The sequence below is a fragment of the Myotis daubentonii genome, chromosome 6 (genome assembly GCF_963259705.1).
Source record: "Myotis daubentonii chromosome 6, mMyoDau2.1, whole genome shotgun sequence".
NCBI lineage: Eukaryota > Metazoa > Chordata > Mammalia > Chiroptera > Vespertilionidae > Myotis > Myotis daubentonii.
Window position 1 is genome coordinate 97,340,948 of NC_081845.1, and position 11,207 is coordinate 97,352,154.

Consider the following 11,207-nt stretch of genomic DNA (forward strand, 5'->3'; position numbering starts at 1 on the left):
GGGGACAGGTAAGGGGCTCCCAGCTCTTCTGAGCTCTGCTCTCGCCTGTCTTGGTGTCTGATTCAGCTCTAAGCACAAACGGGTGAAGAGGAATTGGAAGGAGATACAGTGCCAGCCAAAAGGGCAGTGGGCACGCCTGTTAGTGCTGTCAGCCCAGAGCCATGTGGGAACTGCAGGGAGGCCTGCGGGGAGGTGTTGGTGGGCGTGGGCTGTGCAAGGCAGGTCCAGGGAGAAGGGTGAGAGCTGCTGGGCCTCGTGGAGCCCGGGGCTTTGTCCCAGGCGCCGCTCCCTCAGGACCATGGCTCTACGCTTGTTTCGGACCTTGGGGTCCTCAGCCTCTGAGGCTGTCTTCCAGTTTGGGCCTTTCTGTCCTATACCGAAATCAAGTATGGGGACTAGTGGGCCCAGCAAGCTGTGTGTGTACGTGCACATGCACTCGCCATAGACCTGAGAGACCAGCTTACCCACCCGGAGGAGCCGAGATCAGGCTCCCGGCCACGAGGCTGCACTTCTCAGAAATGGATTTACCACCCCAGCATTGGGTTGAGATTTGGAAGGGCAGACCTGGCTGTACCTTCTGAGTCTTGGTGCTTAACACTGGGCCTGGCACAGAGCAGGCGTGTGTAGTTTGTTGAATGTAAGGAAAAGGGAGTTACGACTATTAATTATTGCTTTCAGGATATTTGCCATTTTCAAAAATAAAATAAAAGGCCCCCAGCTAAGGGGTCCTGAATACCAGGAACCTAAAAAGAATGGACAGGCAGATACGGCCGGTGGTGCAGTTGGTTGGGTGTCACCCCATGCACCAGGTCACATTCTGGTTTCTGGCTCAATCCCCAGTAGAGGGCATGCAGGAGGCAGTTAAAACCATCAGTGTTTCTCTAAAGAAATCAATTGGAAAAAAAACACACATACAAAATTAAAAGAAGACAGGCAGGAAACAGGTCCCTCAGCACTAGGTGACTGAGGTGCAGACTTGGGCCCTTAGGTTTGCTCCTGAGTTTTCCTGAAGTTTTTCCTCCTCTTTCAGGGGGAAAAATCTGACATCACCTGGACTGAACTTCCTAGGTTTTGTAGGGTACGTTTAAGGCCGGGAGGCATCATAATCCTCAAGCTTTGATCTCTTGCTGAGCAGAGGGTGGGATGGATGTGGGCCTTTGGGGCAGGCCAGAAGCCACAAAACCAGGTGGAGTGGGCAGAGCTCTGCAACCATTTGAACCCCACACCCAATTAACTTTTTCACCTGTCTACACCTGCCCACACCTGAGCCTAACCCCATAAACAATGTGACTCAGACTTAACCCTGTCTGTTTATTGTGGAGGGAAATCGGGGGACACGGAGAAGAGCAGGACAGACCCTCTCCCCTCCCTTGGGCACCTATGGAAGTGGGTATCAGGACTCAGTGACATGGAGTGAGGCTGAGGAGGCCAGCGACCAGAACAAGAGCTGAGAAAGGCAGCAGGAGACCCGGGTGGGAGTGGGGTGGTGGACAGTGAGGCAGGGACAACAGGGTGCCCAACCAGGAATCTGCACAGCTCAACCCTCATCCCCCTCGCTACAAATCCAGTCTGGCCTGCGTCTGAGACAGGCACAGGACGGGAGGCAGCCAGAACTAAATGGAGGTGGCAGGTGACCAGACCAGAGGGGACGAGGAAGATGGGGTGACGGCACACTCAGGTGGGAAAAGGACAAGGGAGCTGCTGCCTTCCCAGGCCAGCCTAGCAGATCTGCACTTGAGATTATTCTCCAGGAGGAAGGAGCACTGGGCATGACGGATTTCTGAGGAGGGAATGGAACCAGAGCCATGTAGACACGAGGACAAAGGGAAGGTCTGAAAGAGCAGAGCAGAGAAGCTGAGTTCTGAGAGGCCAAAGCAGGGGGTTGGGTGTTGGGAGAGACGCTGAACAGACTGCAATTCAAGAAGTGTAAGTGGTCAGGGCCCTACCCAGGGAAGAACCAAAAGCCCTGAATTGTTGAGGAACAAGTATATGTGGCGCAGGTCGGCAACAGACAAGCCCAGGTTCAAGGGCAGGGCAGCCAGGGGGTCCAGGCCTTTGGGCTCCTTCCCATCATGGGAGCTGGGGAGGGGCAGTGAGAGGTTCAGGGCCTGGTAGAACCATTGGATCTGGGACTTGGACAGAGGCAGGCTCAGGGCCGCACCAGGGGGCTCAGGCTGGGAGCTCTGGAGCTGAGGGCTGGACCACGAGTTGCAGTAATCGTACTGGCAGCACTGGGCATGGTACCAGTACTCTGAGAAGTAGGTGTTGCGTTTTTCTTGGCAGCGGTAAGAATTGTACTGTCCACAGCCTCGGATGAGGAAGCGAACCCTGGTACCTGGAGGAAGGGAACAGCTCATAAGCCGTTGCCTCCCGTAGTCTCCAAACTTGGCAGCCCTACCAAGAACTCTCCCCGTCTCTTACCAGACCCAACTTCCACCCCAGACAGCTTCAGAAATTTAGTTTTGTTACCCCCCCACCCCAAACTCCTGACCCCACCTTCCGGGATCCTCCTCTCTCCTTCTTGTGCCCCAAGAAGCCCTCATCTATGAGACCAAGCAATGGGCCGTCTCACCAGCAGCCCCTTCCTGAGTCTTGAACTCACCGTAATAGATGGTGATCACCATGCATGGGGATGAGCTACTGATGGTGCATTTCTCTGAGCCGGAAATGCATCCTGCAGCAGGGTCTTCTAAGAGGCAGAGGTGGCAGGTCCGGAGTTCAGGAACAGGAACTGAGGAAGACAGAGGGATGGGGCAGAGCTCACTCCAGGGTCCCTGCCCCACCCCCTCCCTTCCTGCCCCTGGGCCCCACTCACCTTTTCCCACTGCGAAGCCTACCACGACCAGCACACCTACAAGCATATGTGCCTTCATGATGGCATTCTGGGGAGAGGGGCAGTGCCTGAGGGGTGCCCTGCAACTCCACCTTCCCAGGACCATGCTCCTGGGTCCTGAGCTGCAGGGGGGTTTTGAGTCTGGGCAGGAGCTGCCGTGGGCAGAGCTATATTCCTGCCTGGGGCAGGACCTGGGCTGGGTGAGGAAGTGATTAACTTGGCAGGAGGAACAGTGTGTCCTCACCCACGAGGCCTGCTCTCTGAATGTGGGCGCAGTGGCCGAGACGGGCAGGACCTGGGCCTGTATCCAGTGTGCTTCCCAAACACCTATTCCTGCCCCTCAGGGTCCATGAATTAGCTTCTGTCCAGCTCCACATGCCGCCCTCCCTCACATCAGAGCCAGTCCCCACTGTGCCGGAACTCTGGCCAGGAACTCGGCCTCCCTGTCCTTTTGAGATGAGCATGTCTCAGCTTCCCCAGTGGGGGGCACAGAACCACACCGGCAGCAATTCTGGGCCATTTTCCGCTTCTCTCCGCCCCTTATTTCCGAACCACTTTCCCTGTAAAACCAAAACTCATAGTGTTATGACCCTTACTGTGTAAACAGCCATAGGTGTCCTCCCGACCAAAGCAAACATTTCTCTAGTCTTTGAAGTCTGACCTTTCTCTGGGTCTTTTCTTTGGGACTTTGCACACCCCCACATCCAGTCCTAGGATTCTGCTCTGCTAAAACACTAATCCACCGGGCACATATCCGTGCCAGTTTTCAACGGGGGGAGGGTGGGCCGGGCCATGAGGGCCCCTGGCATCCAGCACACTACCCTCCCTTCCCTAACCCCAAGCACCAGCGACCAGCTCATGGCCTTTTCTTCCACTTTATTTCATATTCCCACCACAATAATGACTCCTTTAATTTAAACTAAAAACCATAGAGGGTTGCTGACAAGGTGGCAGCAAAGGAATGGGGATGGGGGTGAGGAATCAGCGAATCGTCTTGACTGGGCTCTTGAAGTTGCTAGCGGCTTGGAGCTGCAGCTGGTAGGCCATCGGATGGATCTTGAAACCATAGAGCCTGGGCCAGGGAATAGGTCAGAGAGACAGCAGGTGAGCCACATGCAGCCCTGCCAGCAGCCTACATTCCGATCTCCCCACCCAGCTCCTCCATGGGCCTGCTCAGTGCTTAAGGGCAGCGGTTCCCAACCTCCTCCCTACATGAGTATTTGGGTATCTTAAATACCCATTAAAACTCAAATTCTAGACTGTCTGTATCACTACTTGCTTCACCATAAAACTGAGACCCCCCGCCCCCCACCAGAGTAAAGATGATGCTTAGGAAGATAAACCACACTTGAACTGTGGTCTGAGGATCTGCTCGCAAAGGCAGAACATCCCAGGTGATGGCAAGAACAGCTGTTGTTTAAATGGTGCTCTAAGTGCCAAACATTATTCTAAACACTTCACATATTTAAGAATACCCTGCCAGGCAGGTACCATCAGCATCCCACTTATGGACAAGGGAACTGAGACACAGGCAATCAAAGAACTCTTCTAAGGTCCCTCAGCAAGGAGAGCCCTAGCTTTGGGAGAAGCAGGCCTCAAAAAGGGACCATGCCCAGTCCTCCCTTCCCTCTAGGGGTCCCGGGCCTTTCGTTTGACCCTCAGTGACTGTCCCTGCTCCCTACCTGGGCACAAACTGGTTGGCAGGCCGCTTGGGCCGGTACTCGGGGTGCACCATGAAGAGCATGTGAGGGAAACCAGTGCCGAAGTACGCGCCGTCCGTGTGGTGGTGCCTCGAGGACTTGGGTGTGTACACGTCCATGCACTTGGGGCAGTAGAGCTTCACCATGGCCTCCCCTGGGATGTCCGAAAGGCCTGGGAGACAGGCAGGCTCAGCATGCAGGCTCCCCTGACCGTGCCCAAACTCACTCCCAAACACAGGGTCCAACTTGCTGAGCCCCAACTCCTTCCCAGAGGACCTGCCATGTGCTGTCCTCCTTCCTTTCCACACTCACCGATGGGAAGCATTGGCTGGTTCTCACAGTACACACGCGGACAGTAGCCAAAGTCTCCCTGCTGGTACTTTTCCAACTGAGGTGAATAAAATGGCAAGCGTTGGGGTGGCAAGGGGGTGTGAAGAGAAGGGGAATCCCTTCCTCTGCCCAACCCCTATCACTCTGTCCCCATTCCTCCTGCAGGCCCTCAGACCATCAGCCATTCACTGTTTATTCTGAGGAAGAGTCTCTAACCACTTCCAGCCAAGGTCACACCTCCCTTCCTGAAAAAACCCCCTTCAGCACAATTCCCAATCAGGACCGAGTTCCCAGGCCCAGGTTCTGAGGCGCTCCTCAGCCAGACTCCCTGCTGCAGGAACCTGTTTCCCTTCCTGCCTCAGAGGAGTCAAGTGCAAGCAGAGAGGCCTCACCATCTGGGCGATGCCTCGGTTGGTGAGGATATAGCGGGCGTGGATCAATCCATACAGCATCTCAGCTGCCTGCTCAATCAGGTCACTCTGGTTGGGGTTGTCTTCCAGCTCTTCATCTGAAACACGGCAACCACTTGTCTTACCGCTTTCTTAGGTGCCCTGCCCATCCCCAGGAGCTGCTGGCTACTCAACACCCACCTTTGAGCCTCACCCCACCCATCATGTGGGCCTCTGACCCTTCCACCAACCCAAGGCAGCTCCACCTTCTCTCCATACCTCTCCAGCCTCTGCCTTCTTCTCCTCCTCCCAACTCCCTCAAGACATAAATGCAAAAACATCAGTAGGGAAGATGGAACTCTAGCCCGGAAGGTGCAAGGCAGGAGAAAGAAGCAAAAAGGAGAGCCCTGCGGAAACTGGCATTATGGACTAGAGCTGAATTATGGAATCAGAGTATGAGCATAAGTGGTATAAGTCACTAAACTGGCAAAAGTCAGGTGAGAGATCAAAATGAAGTATGGGATTGGGGTTAAGGGAGTCAGAAACCAAAAGGAAATTTAGAAATTCAAGAAGCAGATGAACAGGGACTTGAAGATTAAAAAAAAAAAAAAAAAAGCATCACACACAAAACAGCCCTGAGGGGGCCTCACCAGGCTCCAGGTCCAAGATCATGTCTAGAGCTTGTCGATAGTGAGGCACCTGCTCGTTGAGCCCAGTGAGATTGAATTTGTCCTGGATGTAGTCTTCATCCACCTGTCAGGATGTGGAGGTGAGGAGGGAACTCATAACAGAATTCTTGGCTTTGACCTGACAAGTCGCTCCACTGATGCCTTATCCTCAGCACAACTGCTTCTATTCCCCTCCCAACTCAGCACAGGTACTTGAATCTCTCCTCAGTTCACACACACCCCCTCCCATAAAAGCTTTGGCTTAAAGAACCCCAAGATGACATGTATTTATTTACTTAATAAATGTCTTTTTAAACTTTTTAAAAGGTTTTGATTTGAGAGGGAGAGAAAGAGAAAGGGAGAGTAAAACACCAATTTCTTGTTCCACCTATTTATGCACTTACTGTTTGCTTCTTGTACGTGCCCTGACTGGGGATCGAACCCCCAACCTTGGCATATCAGGACGATGCTCTAACCAGCTACCTGGCCAGGGCCTAGATAGGTTTTTATTGATTTTAGGGAGAGAGGGAGAAGGAAACAGGGATGGTGGCCTCCTGCACACATCTGACTAGGGATGGAGCCGGCACCCGGCGTGGGCCCTGACCAGGGATGGAGCCGGCACCGGCGTGGGCCCTGACCAGGGATGGAGCCGGCACCGGCGTGGGCCCTGACCAGGGATGGAGGCGGCACCCGGCGTGGGCCCTGACCAGGGATGGAGGCGGCACCCGGCGTGGGCCCTGACCAGGGATGGAGGCGGCACCCGGCGTGGGCCCTGACCAGGGATGGAGGCGGCACCCGGCGTGGGCCCTGACCAGGGATGGAGCCGGCACCGGCGTGGGCCCTGACCAGGGATGGAGGCGGCACCCGGCGTGGGTCCTGACCAGGGATGGAGCCGGCACCGGCGTGGGCCCTGACCAGGGATGGAGGCGGCACCGGCGTGGGCCCTGACCAGGGATGGAGGCGGCACCCGGCGTGGGCCCTGACCAGGGATGGAGGCGGCACCCGGCGTGGACCCTGACCAGGGATGGCGCCGGTGACCTTTCCGTGCAGGGGACTGCACTCAACCAACTGAGCCACACCGCTGTCGCTGGAGAGGCACTACCATCTTGGCTTTTCCCACCAACCAAAAGACACAGCGTCACTTGTCCCTCTTACACTGCTGGAGGGGCAGGGCTGGGGGCGGCCGTGGGCCACTGAGGGGACTCCTCCTCCACAGGAACGAGTTTCCATGGAGGCATGTGAGAGGGCTGCGGAGTATCTGGGCAGGCTGTGTGGGACCCAGGAGGAAAGGCAGGAGAACTCACTTCACAGAAGAACTCGTTGCCACGGAGCCCACAGAACCAGGAGATCCAGGACACCTCCTCTGAGCTGCTCATCTTCAGGTCAGCTGCAGAGAGAGTCAGTGGGACCCAAGCTCCGCTGCTCCGCCACATCCCTCCTCCCGCTGCCTCCACCAGGGAAGAAAGGGCGCGGCGCCACCGTTCCTTAGGGTCCCAGATTCTGGAGCACCTCTCTTCACCTCCTCTTATCTACACCTCAGCCCCTTTCTCTGAGATCAGGACTCTTTGGGGACCCACCGGAAACCGACAGGCCTTGACCTACCCGTCCTATCCACATCCCGACGCCCCCGGAGGCCGGCCCCGGCTCGGCTCCTACCCCCGCCGGTCTCTGCAGGTCCCAGCGCCTTTCCCAAAGGTTTCAAGTTTATCCTTTCCAAGCGAGAGCTGGGCCCCTCCTTTTCTCAAGGCCTGGGGTGGCCCCAAGGTCCCCTTCGCGGGTCTCCTCACATCCCGCCTCCGTCCCTCAAGCCACCCTTTCCTTCCTCTCTCTTCCTTCCCCACCGCATAGCGAGGCGCGGAGACCCCCATGTGCCGCGCCCAGGGACAGGGTACTCGGCGCGGCGACAACCATATAAGACTCACCGTCTGGACGGGGGCCGGGACCAGAGTTGGGGAGGGGAGCCGCTACTTCCAAGATACGGCGGCGACGGCTACAGCGCAGGCCGCGGACCCGAACGCGGCAGGCAAGTGGAGGGGTGTAAACGGGAGTGCGGGGAAGAGGGCAACGCGCAAGCGCCAAGGGTCAGGCGCCGCGGTGGACGCCGGGAGATAGAGTTCCCGAGAGGGAGAAACTGGCGAAACCAGGGCAAGGCGAACTACGACTTCCAAGGTGACTCGCGCACGACCCTGGTGTCGCGAGGCCCCTGAGGACGACGCTGGGGGCGGGACGCAGCGAGGCGCCACCGGAAGCGGAAGCCCGGTAACCTCCTGGGCCCGGAAGTATGGGAAATATAGTTGTGTGATCCCGGGATCCGGGGGCGAGAGGCGGTGGGGAAAGGGACGAGGCTGGCCTCCGGCCCCCGCGCGCCCTGCGCAGGGGCTGAACACGCCGCGTCCAGTTGCTTGGCCCACCCTTTGCCCGCGCCGGGCGCGCTCTGGGGACCCTCGACGGGGCCCATATTTTGCTGAGGGACCTGGGTGGGCCGCGCTGGGCTGTGAGAGAACCGGGCGGCCTAGTGCGCTAACCTGAGGCGGTGCCAGCCATTCTGCTGTTCGTCTCTTTGTACTTCTTAGGGCTTGAATGGGGCCTTCTGCTGCGGGCGCTAAGTGCGACCTTCGAACCCTGGTTGCAGTAATGGTGAGGGGCAGCGTGACGTTATTTTATTTCCCAGTCCGGGCCATCCCATAGGTTTCCCTCCGTCTTCCCAGGGCCTTTCTTAACCCAGAGAGTGGTTTCCCAGCTCCAGAAAATGAGCTCAGAGCAGGGGGCCACGTTGAGGGAGGCGAAGGGCATTGTGGGGCGTTAGGTAAAAGCAAGACCCCAACTGACAGACCGCCTCTGTCCCCGCGCTCCCTAGGCACGCGGCGCCCTGCGTGAGTTCTGTTGGAAAGGCTCCAGGGCGGGAAACCAGGCGCTTGCTGCACGCCTGCGTCCTCCAGTAATCTTGGTGGGTTTTTTCCCCGCCGCTTGCGTCTTCGAATAGTCTGGCTATTTGATTACGTGAACTCCTTTGCTTAGAGTAGCGCCATTTTGCAGTAGGGATGCCGACTGCAGCCTCTCCCCAAATCTGCTTCCTGCTTTCGGAGAAGTGTCAGGTGTTTTTGTCTGAGAAGACGGCACTCGAAATAGACACTCAAAATAGGATGGAGGAAGATTGAAGAGCCAGGCTGATTGCTTTTCTTAGCCGTTTGTCTTACAGATGATGAAGTAGTTCCAGAGAGAGGCAATCACTACTTATTGTTGATGAAGCTGGGAGTGGGGGTGGAAAGCAGGGCCTCTGAGCAGCTGCCTCATGGAGTCTTTGCTCACCTTTACTCTTGGGCATGGCCTGTTACTACAGGGTTCCCTGTTCTCCCACATGATCTATTGCCTCAGGCCCAGTAGGGATCTAGGTTGTGGCATCACTTTTGGGGCGGGAGAGGTTTTTTTACTCTAAGGCTGCTTTCCTTCATCCCAGCAGGTCTCTGGAGTGGGTTGCTGGTCTCATCTTCCCCTTGCCTAGTCTCATTTTTGAAGCTCTCCCAAGCCATGTCCAGACCCTCCCTCATCACCTTCACCCCAGCCACTGACCCCAGTGACTTCTGGAAAGATGGGCAGCAGCAGTCACAGGCTGAAGAGCTGGAGCCTACCTTGGATGGGGCTGCGGCCCGGGCTTTCTATGAGGCCTTGATTGGAGATGAGAGCAGCACCCCTGAACCTCAGAGATCACAACCTGAACCTGCCGGTGAGAGAAAGAGGAAGAAGAGAAGAATGATGAGAGAGGCTACAACAGAAGCATCAGGAGGACACGGTCAAAGGAGATCCCTTGAGGCTGAGGACAAGATGACTCATCGGATACTGAGGGCAGCCCAGGAGGGGGACTTGGCAGAACTAAGAAGGCTGTTGGATCCCCATGAGGCAGGGGGAGCTGGGGGGAATATCAATGCTCGGGATGCCTTCTGGTGGACCCCCCTGATGTGTGCTGCCCGAGCAGGCCAGGGGGCTGCTGTGCGCTATCTCCTGGGCCGGGGAGCTGCCTGGGTCGGAGTTTGCGAGCTGGGTGGCAGGGATGCTGCTCAGCTGGCTGAAGAAGCAGGCTTCCCTGAGGTGGCCCGCATGGTCAGAGAGAGTCATGGAGAGACGAGGAGTCCAGGGAACCGGTAAGGGGGAGCCTTCGCCCATGCCCGTCTTCAGTGTGTTCTGCGCTTCCTGGCCACTCCACACCAGCAAAGAGCTGAAGGGTTCTCTTCCCCGTCTCCCAGTGTAGATAGATACGGCAGTGTACTAGGACGATCATGAGCACGAGCTCTGGGTTTAAATGCTAACTCTGCTTAACTTGGGCAAGCAACCTAAAGTCTAGGTGCCTCAGTTTCCTTGTCTGAGAAATGGTGGTAATAAGAGCACCTTTCTCATAGGTTTGTTAGGATTAAATGGGTTAGTATATGTCAAGTGTTAGAACAGAGCTTTCCACATAGTAAGCACTGTGTAAATATTAACTGTAGCTATTGTATCCCTTCCTTGCGAGTTCTGGTTACCATCTCTTTACCCAACTTTCCCCTTCTGGTCTTTCATTGCTAAGTGGGGAGGAAGGCAATTTGTTCCTTAGAAAGACTGGAAGGACCTTGTCATTCCCCCCGTCCCCCACCTCCACCCTTTCTCTGCCCTCAATCCTTTCTCTTCTTCCTCTGCAGGTCCCAATCCCTGTCCACCCAGTACTGTGAGACGTGTGATGCCTACTTCCAAGACTCCAACCACTGCACATCTACTGCTCACCTGCTGTCACTGTCCCGTGACCTCCGGAACCCCAGTCTGCACTTTGGGATGCCTACTTCCAGCCCAGGCTTCAAGCTGCTGCTGAGGGCAGGCTGGGAGCCTGGAATGGGTCTGGGACCCTGGGGCAAGGGCCGTGTCAACCCCATCCCTACTGTCCTCAAGAGAGATCAGGAAGGGTTAGGATACGGATCAGCACCCCAACCCCGAGTCACACACTTCCTGGCTCAGGATACCCGGGCAGTGGCTGGGAGGGAGAGAGCCCCTCAGGCAGCCACACTGAGCAGAAGGGAGGAGAGAAGGCAGAGGGACAAGGACAGAGCCTGGGAGCGGGATCTGAGGACATACATGAACCTTGAGTTCTGACCTTGCAGAGTCTGACACTGGACTCTGTTGAAGTCTGAGCTTATGCATCTGACCTGGGCACTTTGAGTTACACTCCCGGTGTCTGCCCAAGTCCCAGACACTCAGATTTTGGTCAACAGGCCCGACCTTTGAGAGAGGGGCTGAGAGTTGAGAAATAAATCAATCATCTCAC

At 56.4% G+C, this 11,207-nt stretch overlaps 3 protein-coding genes across 6 annotated transcripts; 1 reads left to right on the plus strand and 2 right to left on the minus strand.

The window, feature by feature from the left end:
* Nucleotides 1-437: 437 nt before the first annotated feature.
* LY6G5B (lymphocyte antigen 6 family member G5B) lies at nucleotides 438-3,567 on the minus strand. The gene is made up of 3 exons (XM_059702419.1): nucleotides 2,816-3,567; nucleotides 2,603-2,731; nucleotides 438-2,335 (listed from the first exon to the last, which is right to left on the minus strand). The coding sequence occupies exons 1-3, from the start codon at nucleotides 2,937-2,939 to the stop codon at nucleotides 1,935-1,937; spliced, it is 654 nt and encodes a 217-aa protein (XP_059558402.1). The 5' UTR covers nucleotides 2,940-3,567; the 3' UTR covers nucleotides 438-1,934.
* A 125-nt stretch (nucleotides 3,568-3,692) lies between these two features.
* On the minus strand, nucleotides 3,693-8,001 carry CSNK2B (casein kinase 2 beta). Its single transcript, XM_059702420.1, has 7 exons — nucleotides 7,843-8,001; nucleotides 7,225-7,307; nucleotides 5,903-6,005; nucleotides 5,256-5,371; nucleotides 4,846-4,921; nucleotides 4,516-4,705; nucleotides 3,693-3,905 (listed from the first exon to the last, which is right to left on the minus strand). Exons 2-7 carry the CDS (start codon nucleotides 7,294-7,296, stop codon nucleotides 3,815-3,817), a joined length of 648 nt encoding a protein of 215 aa, XP_059558403.1. The 5' UTR covers nucleotides 7,297-7,307; nucleotides 7,843-8,001; the 3' UTR covers nucleotides 3,693-3,814.
* Nucleotides 8,002-8,185: 184 nt separating this feature from the next.
* GPANK1 (G-patch domain and ankyrin repeats 1) lies at nucleotides 8,186-11,206 on the plus strand. 4 transcript variants are annotated; one of them, XM_059702398.1, is made up of 4 exons: nucleotides 8,186-8,557; nucleotides 8,778-8,867; nucleotides 9,378-10,059; nucleotides 10,591-11,206. In XM_059702398.1, exons 3-4 carry the CDS (start codon nucleotides 9,449-9,451, stop codon nucleotides 11,033-11,035), a joined length of 1,056 nt encoding a protein of 351 aa, XP_059558381.1. In that variant the 5' UTR covers nucleotides 8,186-8,557; nucleotides 8,778-8,867; nucleotides 9,378-9,448; the 3' UTR covers nucleotides 11,036-11,206. The 4 variants fall into 4 exon arrangements, with proteins under 4 accessions (XP_059558381.1, XP_059558380.1, XP_059558379.1 ...); XM_059702397.1 differs by having other exon boundaries at nucleotides 9,381-10,059; XM_059702396.1 differs by lacking the exon at nucleotides 8,778-8,867.
* The last annotated feature ends 1 nt before the right edge of the window (nucleotide 11,207 follows it).

Excerpts from the sequence above, each read along its gene's own strand:
- GPANK1 (XM_059702398.1), top strand. The coding sequence starts at position 9,449 with ATGTCCAGACCCTCCCTCATCACCTTCACCCCAGCCACTGACCCCAGT. Across the intron at positions 10,060-10,590 it reads ACGAGGAGTCCAGGGAACCG|GTCCCAATCCCTGTCCACCC; the intron begins GTAAGGGGGAGC and ends CTTCCTCTGCAG.
- LY6G5B (XM_059702419.1), bottom strand. The coding sequence starts at position 2,939 with ATGGTCCTGGGAAGGTGGAGTTGCAGGGCACCCCTCAGGCACTGCCCC. Across the intron at positions 2,732-2,815 it reads AGGCTTCGCAGTGGGAAAAG|TTCCTGTTCCTGAACTCCGG; the intron begins GTGAGTGGGGCC and ends TGTCTTCCTCAG. Across the intron at positions 2,336-2,602 it reads GGTGATCACCATCTATTACG|GTACCAGGGTTCGCTTCCTC; the intron begins GTGAGTTCAAGA and ends CCCTTCCTCCAG.
- CSNK2B (XM_059702420.1), bottom strand. The coding sequence starts at position 7,296 with ATGAGCAGCTCAGAGGAGGTGTCCTGGATCTCCTGGTTCTGTGGGCTC. Across the intron at positions 5,372-5,902 it reads GATCTTGGACCTGGAGCCTG|ATGAAGAGCTGGAAGACAAC; the intron begins GTGAGGCCCCCT and ends GCCGTGTTTCAG. Across the intron at positions 4,706-4,845 it reads CCAGCCAATGCTTCCCATCG|GCCTTTCGGACATCCCAGGG; the intron begins GTGAGTGTGGAA and ends CCTGTCTCCCAG.